The 15,551-nt window shown below is 34.8% G+C and overlaps 1 protein-coding gene across 2 annotated transcripts in view; it reads right to left on the bottom strand.

The window, feature by feature from the left end:
* Positions 1-4,326: 4,326 nt before the first annotated feature.
* The window catches only part of bcr (BCR activator of RhoGEF and GTPase), a 73,056-nt gene continuing 61,831 nt past the window's right edge, over positions 4,327-15,551 (bottom strand). For both annotated transcript variants that reach the window (XM_051877479.1, XM_051877480.1), the window contains 10 exons: positions 15,326-15,400; positions 15,113-15,210; positions 14,469-14,600; positions 10,355-10,414; positions 10,165-10,274; positions 9,184-9,323; positions 8,574-8,708; positions 8,366-8,471; positions 7,548-7,710; positions 4,327-7,339 (listed from right to left, as the gene is read on the bottom strand). In XM_051877479.1, coding sequence (XP_051733439.1) covers positions 7,250-7,339; positions 7,548-7,710; positions 8,366-8,471; positions 8,574-8,708; positions 9,184-9,323; positions 10,165-10,274; positions 10,355-10,414; positions 14,469-14,600; positions 15,113-15,210; positions 15,326-15,400 — 1,109 coding nt within the window. In that variant the 3' untranslated portion in view covers positions 4,327-7,249. The remainder of the gene's footprint in view (positions 7,340-7,547; positions 7,711-8,365; positions 8,472-8,573; positions 8,709-9,183; positions 9,324-10,164; positions 10,275-10,354; positions 10,415-14,468; positions 14,601-15,112; positions 15,211-15,325; positions 15,401-15,551) is intronic.

Raw genomic sequence — 15,551 nt, 5'->3', positions numbered from 1 at the left:
TCATTAGCACAACTTATATTTGTCTAGTCAAGTCAAGTCAAGTCACCTTTATTTTTTTAGCGCTTTTTACAATGCAGATTGTGTCAAAGCAGCTTTACAGTGATAACTGGTATATAATTTTTGGCTGCACAGCAGCTCTTAAAGAAAATGGCGTCATTGTCCATCTTAAGTAAATTCAGTATTGATTCATTCGGTTGTAAGAATCAATAGTTATTAATTTACTTATATACAATAGTTATCTATATACAATACTGATTTCATGAATTTTCATGAAAAAACCTCATCAATCAGATGTTGTTATCAAAAGATCACGAGAGACAAATTCAGTTAAGCATGTATATGGTTTGATTTTAATCTTTTAATATATTCCAACGAATCATACCTACCATATGTTAAACTCACTCAGCTTTTGCAGCTGTTTTGTATTTGTCGAAACAGTAATTCAGAATTAATTGTCAGGAACAATAAAGAGATGTGCCTTCAGATATTTTGGACTGGCCGACATCATTAAAAAACAAAACAAAACAACTTCAATGGGTTCGCTGCCAAAAGCTGTTAATGCCTGCAGGCAAAAAGAGAAATTTGACCTATAGTGTACATCAGTCCGCTCGTATAAACAATGTTAACACATCCACACTGAACCAATGAATCAGCACAACATGACACCAATACTCCAGACACATAAATTCATCATATATATATATGTATATGCACAGAAACATTCACGAGAGGTCACAACATCTTTCAAGATTACAAAAGTAGAGTGGTAGAGTGAAAAGGAGAGACAGGGAGGGATGAAGAAAAAAAGATAGAAGGTTAGAGATTTGCTTAACAAATGAGCAGATATGCAAAACACCCTGACTGCGCTTGCCCGAGGCAAAGCAGCAGTCGACAGTGTGAGCGAAAGCAGAGACCTTATCACAGAGGGGACTATCATAAATGAAAATGATCACATTAGAAAATAAAGACTTGAGCTTTCTATTAAACTGGCTGATTGTGCAGCAGAGCATGAAGAAATGGCAAAAAAACATACAGCTTTAGCAAAACATTATCTTTGTTATTTTCAAAATGAACTGTATATGCTACTTTGAGGATTTTCAGAAATGCTTCACCCATGTTCTGTTCCCAAAAGCAAAGAAAAGCTCCTAAACAGCACTACAAAAGTTTTTAAAGAATGTAAAAGTAGAAAACATAAAACAAACACAGAAAACGAATCATGTAGATATTTACTTTAAAACGTGTTTGTCTTTCAGCTTGCTACAGAAGCAAAAAATAATATTTATTTTAAAGTCTATCTACAGTATATGGAAATCATGTGTTTGAGCATAAGAGTATATTTACAAGTGCTTGCATAAGCGGCCAAGCACAAAGACATGAACGGTTTATGTCTTATGAGACCTCAGTCCACATATTTAAAAAAGAAGAAAAAAAGTGCTACATGCAGGCGCGTCTCAAATAAAAGGCCTGTCAGGGAGTTTTATGGGTTTGGAGATGAGGAGAAGACGCAGATAGACAGCTGGCACGTCACGACCAAGAGCGGAGCGATGACACAGCAAGGCCCGAACCACACAGATTAGAGTGGGACACTAGATAAGGGGCAATCATTATTTAAATCCACTCAGAGGATTATGCATGTGCCTATAGCATTCAGAGATACATGGAAACCAAATGAATGCTTTTATTGCATAAGTGTCCTGATGTTAGTTTGTCCTTTTGATTGTGCAATGCTATGTTTCATATCTCAGATGATTTTGAGGGGACAGTGCAGGTAAAAATAAAAGAATAGAAGTGATCTAATTATAAAAGTCTTTTAAAAATCTAGACTACAACACCTGAGCAAAGGTTTTAGAAATGTGTTAGTTTCATATGGTGTATTTCCAAGAAAAGTTTAATGACTCTAAAAATGTTAAGTTAAAAGTTAACATTTTTCTTACACATTGATATGAGTGTACTACCTTAATTATCAATTTTAAAATATAGTTTAAAGTAAAAAGTATTTACTACTACTACTACTACTTTATAAAAATATAAGGACTTACTAATTCACAAATATTACTTTTTTGGGAGTCGCACCACATGATATTTTACAACCTGAACTAGCCTCGCCTTAATAATAAATATATAATAATAAATATATAAATAAATTTACAAAGTATCTCATTACAAAGTATTTCATATTAATTTAATAATGAGTGTGTGTGTGTGTGTATATATATATATATATATATATATATACACACACACACACACACACACATACATATACATATACTTTTTTAACAAATATAAAGACTTACTAATTCACAAATATTACTTTTTTTGGGAGTCGCACCATATGACATTTTACAGCCTGAACTAGCCTCGCCTTAATAATAAATATATAAATATATTTATATAATATATATTGTTTATTTATTTTATATATATATATATATATATATATATATATATATAAAACACTACTTATAAGACTTACTACTTATTAATTCATAAATATTACTTTGTGGGGGAGTCGCACCACATGACATTTTACAACCAGCCTCATTTTGTCATAAAAATGTTAAAATATCTTATTAATTTAAAATAATATATTATATAATACAATATTAATATCATAATAAAAAATAATTAATACAATTAAATAATAATTTATATTAATATTTAAAACAATATAAATATAAAAAAACTGATATAATTAAACATTCTTATTGTAGAAGAGGCATATTCAAGTCACTGTACAGTGTATTAATTGTATGAATATGTATGTAAGAATTGAATTTTTAATGTATTTTTGAATAAATTAGCAGATAAGATGAAGAAAATATGCATCACAACATTGACCCATAAATCACAATATTTAACTTAATGAGGTTACAACGCATGGCTCAATACAAAAGTTCCCTCTTATGATTAAAGGGAGCAGATCTGTCTTGCTGTGGATGCAGGAAACGTGTGTCGGGTCACATACAAATGGAAAACCAGTGATACTGAGTGATTGACAGATACCAGACATGAAGGGTGGGAGGGTTTGAAGTTCGGTGACCAGCCAGGAGCAAAACTGCCTCAGACACAACAAGGATCATCAAAACGGCCTGAAGATGAGGCAACAGAATGAGAAAGCAAAAACCACACATTAGTAGTGAGTGAATGTAAAAAGGGGAGACATGGAAATGAAGTGGGAGAGGAGGAACTAAACAAGAGTTGGTGAAATCTGAAGGGAGCAGGCCTCTCAGAGCAGGCAGGGCCATGATGTGAGCGGGATAGTCTTATCTGACCCCATCCACGCTGCAACGGTCAGAGCTTTCATGGCCTGGTGAGGGAGGAGCGACAGCCGGAGGAGAGAGATAGAACTGTGGACATGAGTAATCAGACAGCAACAGACAACACAACACTCTCTTTCTCACTCTCTCTCATAACAGCTCTATGACAAAATGTCAGTCTGTATTTTAACTCAATCCACCCCCCCTGTTCCTCAAAGCTCAGAGTCTCATACTATGAACAGGAAACAGGACTTCTTATCGGACACCGGAGGATTGTGCGGCCTCTGCAAAAGCACAGGACTAGACATAATGCACCAAAAATAAATCTACTAAGCTGCTCTCATAGGAAGCTGCCATCTTTCCTGATGTCATCATGACATAGTGATGAATACTTTTAAATAAGGCTCTATGGAACAAAAACATTGACATACAGAAATGGGAACTGACTATATAATTAGGAAAACAATAAAAATTTTGAAACATTCATCAGTAGCATTGGCTAGTTACATCTACATATGTTTTCCTGCATTTGCAATGTTATTGGCAATATTATTATTGTTTTTGAATAATCATGTGAAAAACAGGTTTTCATATAGCCTAATCTTTACTGAACAGTGCTATTTTTGTCAACATCTAGCATACAAACATTAATGAAAACATCCGTCCTCCATTTTTAAGACAAACAGGCTTTGCGTGTATATATATATATATATATATATATATATATATATATATATATATATATATAAACAGTAGCCTATGTCAAATGAGTAGAATTGCCTTAATGAAAAAGAAAAGAAAAACTTAAATAACACAATAGCGCTAATCACAATGAAGCAATGTAAGGCTGTGCTGCCCCAATGTGGACACATACAGTATTACATATGTGTAATACAAACAGTTGAGTTTTAAAACATTGATGGTAAACATTAAGAATATATAATGTATAGAATACATATAAATTAAGAATATTAATTCAAATACAAGGCAGGGAAACTACCGTGGTGCCCCAGATTAAATATGAAAAGTAATATTTTTTTTGGAAAAAACACCATGAAGCAGCAAGTATTCATATACAGGAGGTTTTATTCAACATTTTGTGTATAAACATAGGCCGCAAATGCCTTCCAAACGTTTCAGTCTGCAGAATTCATTATCTATTTGTACAGTCCTATAACCAGAACATTAAGATATTAGCAATAATAAATAGTGACAAAAACCTTAAGAGGAAAAGGGGAGAGCATCCATAGCCTGTCCCAGTGGCTGTCCAGCATGTCTTCATGTGTTTAAAGGCAAGATTTCAACATAAATCATCATAACATTACAATGGATGACACAGATGGACCCCTTGCAGTGCTTTCATGACCAATCATTTCAAAACTGCTATACTTCATGGATACAAATAAATCTGTTTCTTGCATAATGCAATATCAGACTGCAGAAAATGTGATGTTTATAGACGTTTCTCACTGTGTGTGATACAATCTCATTACGTTGAGAAGAAACGATCACATTAGTCTTTAAACGATGTGCAGTGCAAAGAAATTGCTTCTCAAATATTATGCTCTGTATCACTCCCATTGAACTGGAGCATATGTCCAATATTTCTAACCCAGCAACATTCAACAATCTAAATAAGCACATTAAATAAGCAATTAACACAACAGGAATGCTTCGAATCACCTAATGCCTTCTGATACCCAACAGATCACAGTTTATGTTAAGAGATTCATATTACAAAAAGACAATTAGGGACATCTCTAGAAGAAACTGACATGTGATGCTGTAAAATGATGATTCATATCTTGTATGCTGAATTCAGTTCGGACAGGTGCAAGATACAGGAAATGTACATTTAGTGCCGACAATCAGAGAAGAGGACAGATGAGATGAAGAGTCTCTGATAATGGGAACGCACCTTTACTGCACACGGTAACGCAAAAAAGACGGTGAATTAACAGAAATTCCTTTTCAGTCGTTGCACCCCTTTTTGTATATATGACAGACTTCAAAAATCCTTCTACAGTAGCCAGAATTTGGTTTAACATTACAACTCAAACACACAAACAACACTTATCAAACATAAAAAAAAAAAAAAAAAAAAAAAAATTTTAAATCAAAAAACATGCCTGCATGTTAAATAATGTTCTAAAGCACCTTTAACTGAAATAATAAAATTAAGAGCACTATTGATATAATTAACAGAAATGCTATAAAGACATAATACCTGTACTGTTCCTGTACTGCATCGTTCTTGGTGTCCATTATTAACTCTTCCTTCATTAAACCATCTGACAGGACTAAAGGGCAACAATTTGTGCTATATACAGCGTTGTGTTCTTACCTTAAAGGGATAGGTCACCCAAAAATGAACATTCTGTCATCATTTAAGTTGTTCCAAACCTGTATGAATTTCTTTTTTCTGCTGAACACAGAACAAGATATTTTGGAGAATGTCAGTAACCAGACAGTTGATGGTCCCCATTTACTTCCATAGTATTTTTTTTCCATACTATGGAAGTCAATGGGGTTCATCAACTGTAGAAGAAGTATCTTTTTTTGTGTTCAACAGAAGAAAGAAACTCATACAGGATTGGAACAACTTGACGGTGAGAAAATGATGACAGAATGTTCATTTTTGGGTGAACTATCTCTTTAATGTCTTACGATGAGACAGAGGCACTGCTGTATGGTTCTCAGCGAGACATAAACCACAGTGTGCTGTGAAGCTAGAGAGAGAGAGCTGATGGGAACGACAGTAGAGTTTAAAGCCAAAGCATGCTAAAAACCTCTGCGTTTGGTCATCTCTCAACACTAGATATACGGCAGGGGAAATGCTAATATTGTGTGCTATCCTCAGAGCATCTTCAAATCCTGAACGGATTCAAAAAGAAAGGAAAAATAAGAGGATATGTAAGGAATCTACAGTACTTCATAACACAGATAAGTTAGTGATAAATGTAGACATACTCTGAAATGACAGTGATGTTGATATCTGTCCCCAAATAAATAATCATAATTATTCTATATGTATTAGATAAAAAACTTAGAATAAAAAAAATATGTTGACCCTTTTGGTTATGTACTTAGAAATGTATGAAGGTTTATCTCTCTCCCAAAATATGAGGGAAAAATCTAAACTACAAAAGCATAATGAAACACATATCATATGTTTTTAAACACACTCATGAATCCTTAAATATTGCTTGATAGAGAGGTATGGGCCAAAAAAAAAAAAAAAAAAAAAAAAAAGGAAAGGAAAATTAAATAACGAGATTTTACTCAGATCAATCAATTTTTCCGATTGTTTCTTGATGTTCTTAAATTAGAATCACATCAACACTGACAATAACTGAACCAAACACCATCTTCTACACAGAAATCCTATTAAATTAAGTCCTTTAAATGATTGACGAACACTAAGAGAAGCTAGTCATTTGACTTTTAAAGAGTCTTCAATAAGAACTACGTTGAACTGCCATGTAATTATCTATCACATAAAAGGATCTGGAGCTGGATACTGAATTGTAGCAGCACAGAAAGAGCATCAGTGACCAGTGGGGACAGACAAAATGAGGACAAACATAAAGCCAGAAGAGACAGAATTCACTGTCACCAGCTGATATGAATGACCGTTAGAGGCCCACATACAGGACACAAGAGCATGCTCAGCGATCTGAGGAGTCACAGAATGCGGAGCGAAGGTGCTGAACGGACACTGATGTTCAGAGAAAAATAGGCGGTTAATATGGAGGGTTCAGTAATATTCAAGATGTGCTCCGAGTAACTAGAGTTCTTCAATGTTTAAAAGGGCTGCAGTGCCCCCTAGTGGCGGCAGAGAGAAAATGCGCGAAAGGCGAAACACTCCTGCTTTTGCCCAGGAGGAGTAGCTCTTGTGCATTCCAGTGCCCATATTACCTAGTGGGTGGACATACTTGCTTACTCTCTTTCCCACTTGTGTGACACTTACAATGAGAATAAGCACTCCTTTAGACCTCCGTGGAAAACAGAATACTCTGTCTCTTACTGTCTGGCGTCGGGATGGTCTCCAGCTGAAGGAAATACAGCAGAACTTGCACCTACAGAACCAAAAAAGACAGAACATGTCAGGAGATGTGTAACTGATAAAACATAGGTTCATACTGTAAATGTGTTTCCCATTGTTTTACAGAGACACATTTAAATAATTTTCTGTGGTACTTGACAGCATGTTCATAGACTTTAAATTGTAAATAGTCAATCATGTTTTTCCTTATGGTTTCACACTGAAAATAGGTCTGAGCATACCTGTGACATGACCTCCAGCGACCAGCTGTCCCCCATCGTGATAGGCTGTGTGGGGTTAGTGGGGATCTTGCTGTCCTTCTCAGCAGGTCGTAGCAGGGTTGGGCCAAACACGGTGGCCAGATTGTGAAGAGACATCTTGTTTACACTCTCCTTTTCTGCAACCCTAAAAACAAAAAGAAGAAGAGCAGAAAGTGAGGAAGGAGAGATTATTATATTGTATTATCTTATACATTTATTATTACTACATTATTCTTAAAAATACTTATATGGCTTGGTGGCACTTTTTATATTTAATAAAAAAATAAATCAATGTGTTCAGACAGGAGGATTTTCAGTAATGAGTATGATTTTTTTCACATTATGTTAATGAGAATTTGAGGGAAAAATGTGCTTAATTATCATGGAATTATATGAAAAAATTCATACCGGTCCTAAAGTAAGCTTTATATAATTTATTTTCTTATAGTCTTTTTTTTTTTGGAATTGGGGTGAAATTTGACCTAGACATGTTCATGGTGAGATTCACCCAACTAAATCTTTTGATTATGAAGCTACCAGCACTCCGAGAAGCACCATGTGATGTAACCAAGCAGAACTAGCTCCAGAAACAATGTTTTTATCAACCAGTCATAGCCTTAACCCTAACACAATCTCCAATCCTACCCCTAAAATCATCCAACTTTGATTTTTTTCTTTTCTTTTTTTTTTTTTTCTTTTCATATGAATGTTCCAGAAACAATTGATGTTGATCCAGGAACATGTATTCCTTGTTGTTAAGCCTCTAAGAACATTGTGAAAGTCATTTCGATCTTGCCTACCTCTTGAGATGATCCAGCAGGAAAAGGAAGGTGACCAGGTTGGGCTCTGGTAGAGACAGCAGGAGGTTCAGCATACAACTCTCCTTAGCTACGCTGTCTGAGAGAGCTGCAGAGTAACAACGACATAATCAACATGGTTCTACCTTTAAGAAGCCAGGCCTGCTCAATAACTAGCATTGTGTTTTGTAAGTTAAAACAGTTGACGAACCAATGCCTCCTGCAAAGTTAGGGTAGAGCTCGTCGGTGAACAGGGGCTCAGGAAGCTCCCTGAAGTACAGCTTCAGTGTTCCGGCAATGGCATTCACATCCATCTCGCTCATCATTACTGACACGTCTTTATTATCTGTTAGAAAGAAAGAAACAAAGAAAGAAAGAAAAAGAAAGAAAGAAGGAAAGAAGGAAAGAGAGATCAGCAACCTTATTAGCTGACTGAATATATCTGTCATTGCTCCATGTAAAAAACAAAACAAAAAACAGGGCGTGATGTACACTGATCTTCACGCAGAAGGAACTGGATGAAATATTCTGAATGATATTAATCCACAATCTTGTGATGCAGCCTGGAATTAAAACACACCATGTTCATCTGAACTTTAAACAATTGTTGAACCAAACTAAATCAACACTGAACTCATTTCAACCAAATAATGACTGTTTATTATTGTCTATTTAGAGCTGTTTTAGAGCACAGTTAAATTATGTTTGCATCATTGAATCATTATTTTCCTGTTCATCACTGTAAAGCTGCTTTGAAACAATCTGTACTGTATGAAGTGCTATATAAATAAAGGTGAAATGAAATGACAATGGTCACTCACTGGTGTCAAATGCAGTCTTGAGCGCTTGGATGTCAGTGGCCACTCCTGAGACACGGTAGATGCCCACTTCCTCCATTCCTCTTCTTTCGATCTCCTCTAGACACTGTCTGACTATGTAGGGCACTTTAGAGCGCTCCCGCCTGAGACAAGAAATAATACCAATATCACAAGATCAGCCATTTGATTTTAAAGATGATGAACAAAAACAAGGACAACCATTTTTTCCAAGATATGCAAACAAAATCAAATTTTTTTATCTTAAAGCAATCATTACTATTTATTTGTGTTCACATTTATTATTATTATTATTTTTTAAAGCAGCCATTACTCCAGTCTTGATCCTTCAGAAATTATTCTAATAAGCTGATTTGGTGCTCAACAAACATTTCTTATTATTATCAATGTTGAAAATTTTGTTGTTGTGCTGCTTAATAGTTGAAAGCCTGTGTTCACTGTACATTTTCATTGTATGGAAAAGAGCTGTTCAGAAATTAAGTAGAATAATGTCTTTTGTGTTCAACAGAACAAAGGTTTGCAATGACATGAGGGTGAGCAAATGACAAAATTTTTATTATTGGATGAATTATCTCTTTAATGTTTTACATTAATCAGCTGTAGGTGCTACTTATGTAGAGACCTTTAGTGCGCATGTTAGGTTCTAAGCATCTGTACTGGTGTTATCATGTTGTTATTATAGCATTAATTGGTTCTGCCCTTAAACCCATTAGGAAGTTCATTACAGACAATCCTCATTACTGTCAATCAAATCAGACCATAAACACTGCACAGAAAAAGGCAGAGTTCTATGAAGTCAATAATTTTCTGTATATTCTAATTTCCTTTGACACAGTGAACACCTAAACATGCGCAAGAACTTTTATACGCATCAAAATGTGGTGCTTTGAGCGCCTTTGTGTAAAAAGGACCAAATCATTTTCTAGTTAATGTTAATCCTCATATATTAAATGTGTGCTGACTCACTTTGTCACTGTGGAGATGTTTACTCCGAACACACCCATGGGCTTCCGTGATGGCATTCTCTTCAGGCTGAACTCCCGGCTGGTGAACTTTATGGATATTTTCACCTCAATCTTCGGAAAAAGTGTATATTTAGTAATTTTAGTGATGGATAGTAGGATTACAGCAGAGGAGCAGATGTGGATATACTCACCCCATTCATAGGGATAACTGTTCTCTGCCAGTCTTTACCCTGGAGCATCTGAGGATCCAACTAGATAAGAAACAAGTAAAATACAATGGGATTTCCAACACAGACATGGAACATTTGTCTTCGATCTAGAGGGCTTTTGTATTGGCTGCACGTGTGCCTTTAACCATTATAAACACCACAGATGCTATGAAGTGTCTGAAGTGATGTGTGAACATTTTTCATAATGCCAGATCTCCTTATACAGCAGTTTTACACATCACCAGGCAATTACTATGACCCCTCTAAGCAAATGTGGGGCCATCTGGAGTGGGCCAAGTTCAGCATGTTCCTTTCCCTCATCCTGGCCTAATCTCCATATGGTCTCGTGTAAGGCCTGATCCTGCTCTGCTATCTAATCTCATCATCTCAGTCATTACAACCTGTCTGTCAACGGGGCAGGGAGAGTAAGAACTGGCCAAACACCAGTGCCAACTAAGGTCATTAGAGCTCCAGTGGCACAGGACACACACACACACACATTACTATAATATATCTTTTATATATAATATTTAAATGTAAGGTAGAATGCTGACATGAGTGGAAATAATTAAAAATAATAATATTACCTTTGGTACATTTTGACTTGTGGCTTGAAAATTATTATTAATTATAATGGTTTGAATGATATTATAATTGATTATTATGGCTTAAAAAAATATTTTTACTATGTACTGTTTTTGAAAAATTATTTTGATTATCTAGAAAGCCAGAGTAGATGTCAAAAGTAATATGTCCCGTGGTTTATATTCTCATTTCCAAGTTAACCGAAATTTCAATACATTTTAAATAAAGTAGTGTATTCATGATAACCTAACAATGAACAAAAAATGATTGAAAGATAATTTTTTCAACATCAAAGTGCAATATTTAATACTTTCTGAAAAAAAGAAAGAATATTTAATACAATACTTTAAAAAATATGAACAATATTTTTTTCTTTCTTTTAGTCTCTCAGCTAAGGCCATAAAATGCACGTATTCTAATTATAAAAGAAATTTAAAAAATGTTTAAAATATTTTAGGTGAAGTATATCACATCACACTGCAGGACACTGCCAGTCACCGCTTAAACATTTTCCCATGCAAAACTGTTAAACTTTTGATTATGATTGAATACAGTTTAACATAAACAACAATCTGTCATTTTTCCTCACTTTACCTTTCTTCTGTGAAGAAAATTCTGTACACGGCACCATAACCTTGTTCCTTTGCCTGCCAGGGCAGCTTGCGTGGAAATGTCTACCTCTACACCCTCCACCAGCCCCACATCATATTCCTTGAAGGGTGGAGAGCAGCTCCTGCCCTCCTCAGCCAGTCCTACTACCTCATCTTCACTCATCTCCTGCCCATCTACGACTGTGCATAAAAACTGAGCAGAGATCTTCAGCTGGAACTGGAAATCCCTTAGGATGTGGTATGATATGGATCTTGAGGATCATCCTTAAGGGTTATATTTGTTTTTAAAAGATCCATTGCTGCAATTCAGCAATGAGCTTTTGTCATAAATTCAAATAACTCAGAAGGTCTCAAGAAGCTCTTTTGACAATAATAAATCCTCAGTCTGGTGCAATTGTTGAGCTACAGAGATCCAATTACTTGCTGCACTGCAAATGCTGACACTGATTTTCATCCAGATTCTTCAAGAGTCCCAAAATCTACTGAAGGACCTATTTTCCTCTTATTTCAATCTTTACTGTCTCAACACTGTTTCCTACTGGAAATCTGCATAACTTTCTCTTTCTGCACCTCAAGCTCAGAACAGATGATCCCTTGACTTACCTCTGCCTGAGTAAGCTGCCCTGCCCCAGCCCATAAATCCATCTACAGCCACTAACATTCAGTGCACCAATCAGAGCAGGTTTATTCTGCTGCCATGCAGTGTTGCCATCATTTATGTGAATGAAATAATTTTCGCTAACTGAAATAAAAGCAAACATAATTAAAGTTTTATGACTCTAAAACTAAAATAATTTGTTTTTTTTTTTTTTTGGACACACACTACTGTATTTTATAAATTATAAATATTAAACATGAAAAAAGGCACTATGGAGTGATATACCCCTGATAGATACCCTTGAGGAATTTAACAGTTTTTAACATACATAAATAATATTAGTAAACACATTAAGAAGCCCGAAAATGCTAAAAACTAAATATACAGATGAACTCAAACTAGTAGTCATAGAGTGAAAACTAAAAAAACAAACAAACAAAAAAACACATTAATTATAAACTAAACTGAAATGAAAAAACTGAAAATAAAATTTTAAGGTAGGCTATGTAACTTTTTTGTTGTTCAAAATTAACAAAATTGAAATAATGAGTTAATTCATGCATCAATCTTTTTTCCAAAATGTGTTTTTTCTTAAGCCTATTATACGTGTTTAATTTTAGACCAGGCAGGATGGTTTTCTTAGGGAATCACTTGTTAAAAAAAAACACCAAACCAAGGAGAATCTGCTGGCAAAAAGAGAACATGACAGAGCTTGTAATAAAATGAGAATCAACATTGGCTTGGCTTTTTGGAGATGGCGAGAACTGAGGGATGTGAAATGTTGTAAAAGCGAGGTGGAGATGATGTTTTTATTACTCAGCAGGTGAGTAAGGTATTATTTTGAACAGATACAGTAAATTGCCATCTGTAGCTCTCTAACAGAGTACCTTGTAAAGCATTATCTATTGTGAAGGGTCATTTCATTACGGTTGTTGTAGTGCTGTGCTGGAAATGCCTATTACATCTGACTATTACATTTCCCATGGCACAAGCCTATAGAACAGTACAGATTCTGCTTTACTGTGATTGTAAATTTGATGACAGAGCAGGCAGACTTGCCTGGAAGCTACATTTGGTGCAAGAACTAAAAGTCTACAGAAAACTAAAAGTCAAATAGCAAAGCAATAAATCATTGTAACGTTTAAAAGAAAATTAATTGATTTTACAAAGACCACAATACTTAACTACACAAAAATGAACAAACAACAACAAAAATGCATTTTATGACTTGGGGACTTGAGAAGAGCTTCCCAAAGTCACAGCTGGCTGATGGGGGGCCTTGTCTAAATCAAGTCAGAACCACAGAGGGATCATAGCACAGCCCCCTAATCCCCCCCAACCGACACTTTCAACCAATTGCATTTAAACCTAGACTTTACAAGCAATAATTTGTAAGGCAAAAGAATTTTGCGCTCTTTGTATGACCCCACAAAGCTCTCTGGAGAGGGGACTGATAGGTCAGCTGATCTGACGTTGTTTTGGATGTGACATTTTCAGACAGGACACATGAATTATGGATGATTTGATGCCTTAAAAGCCAGGGCAGAGTGAATAACACCCTACCTATTAAAAAGAAGATTAAATGTCTGGAGTATAAAGGCCAGTCCCCATCTGGGACCACGTCTCTCATAAGAGCAGCTATACCTTTGACCGGACTCACTGAGTGCCTAGATGGAGAATGACACTAACTAATAAATTTATGCCTGCAACTCATCTGTTTAACCAGTAGGAATTTGCCAATTTGATATACAGATTCCAACTACCATATATATCAGCTAAATAACCACAAAAACATACTAGTCCTCACTGAGCTCAATAAATGACTAGTGGGGTTGATGGATGATTAGTCAACCGTTCATCCAACTTTTGGTTGTATATATACAAAGCCTGGGTGATATCAACCAGTGTTGTTATTGTTAACTAAAACTATTAAAAATCATTTTTGTTAAATGAAATAAAGCTGAAATATATACATTAGATGAAAAGCTTAAAATAAAATGTTGCCCAAGTCACTAACTGAATAAAATAAGTTTCAGTATTAAAATGACTAAAACTGAAATAAACAAAATCTAAATAGAAATATTAAAAAAAAAAAAAAAAAAAAAAAAAAACTAATAAAAATGCCAAAAGCACACCAAATACCATAACATTTAAACAAAAATTAAAATGAAAACTGAAAATATTAAAATATAAGCTAATTTCGAAATTTGATTAAATACAATAATAGCATATAAGTAATACTAAAATAACACTTATTAAGAAAAACAGAAAAATGTTTGTTGCAGTGTATCGTAGATCATACCGCGATTTGTCCTTTGCCCATAATTCTATCTGTGCTCTCTCCATCCTCCTTGTTCATCTTGGCTTTGTTGTAGCTCTTTTCGTAACAAAGTAGACGTAAAGTCTGGGAGCCCTCCAACTCAATCTCAAACTCCTGAGGCAGAAACAATACAGACAAACCACATTACCCAGAATATATATACGTATATACATCAAATATACAGTATATAACAAATATATACATACAGTAGCTAAAACATCTTTCTGGGAAAATAAATATTAAATATACATAAAAAATAAATAAAAAGCTGCATGCTTCTGAATAATAATAATAATTATAATGCCTACAGAATGCCTGCATTTTGTTAGAAAAAACAAATACAGTGTTGCTTTTTAACGCTATTCACCAAACAGTGTAAGGGTACTTCTGACCAAATTTAACACCTGCTATGCCTCATTTCCTTTTGTTTTCGTTTTCTCCCCTTTACTTTGTGGGATGGTAATTGCTCTTAATTAAAATATAATATAATTTGTACAGAAGGCCTTCGTATTCCACATGGCCTCACTTATGTTGCTCTTAATTAAGAATTAAAGCCTCAAGAGCATTCAGCAGGCAGGTCTTTTCATATCGGTGGTGTATAGACAGAGACGAGCATGTGGGATTACCTCATTCCACTTGGGCTCTGTGGTGTATCTGTACACTCTTGTTTTGGCTTTATTCACAAAGATACCAAAGGAGTCCACCTCTAATGTGCAATACAGATCTGAAGAGAGGAAGAGTTACTGATGCTTTAATGTAGTGCTAGGACAGGCTAAGCAAATGTATACATGAAATTTGATAAGCGCAGAGAAGGAGGAAAGGAGGAAAAAGACACATACTTAAGCTCTGTTTAAGTCCAGAGGCAGAATGGACAATTACATTCAGGAATCCGTACAGTCCAGTAGATTCATCCTCTGTAAGTAGAGAAAAAAAAAGTGGAGTTCAACAGATTTTAAATACATAAAAAAATAATATAATAAAAATTAAATATTGTTGAAATACAATATTATAATAATAATAATAATAATAATACTACAGTTCATTATTGGTTATACCAACAGAAAA

This window comes from Ctenopharyngodon idella, chromosome 21 (genome assembly GCF_019924925.1).
Source record: "Ctenopharyngodon idella isolate HZGC_01 chromosome 21, HZGC01, whole genome shotgun sequence".
NCBI lineage: Eukaryota > Metazoa > Chordata > Actinopteri > Cypriniformes > Xenocyprididae > Ctenopharyngodon > Ctenopharyngodon idella.
This window is presented reverse-complemented; position numbering and strand designations above follow the sequence as displayed.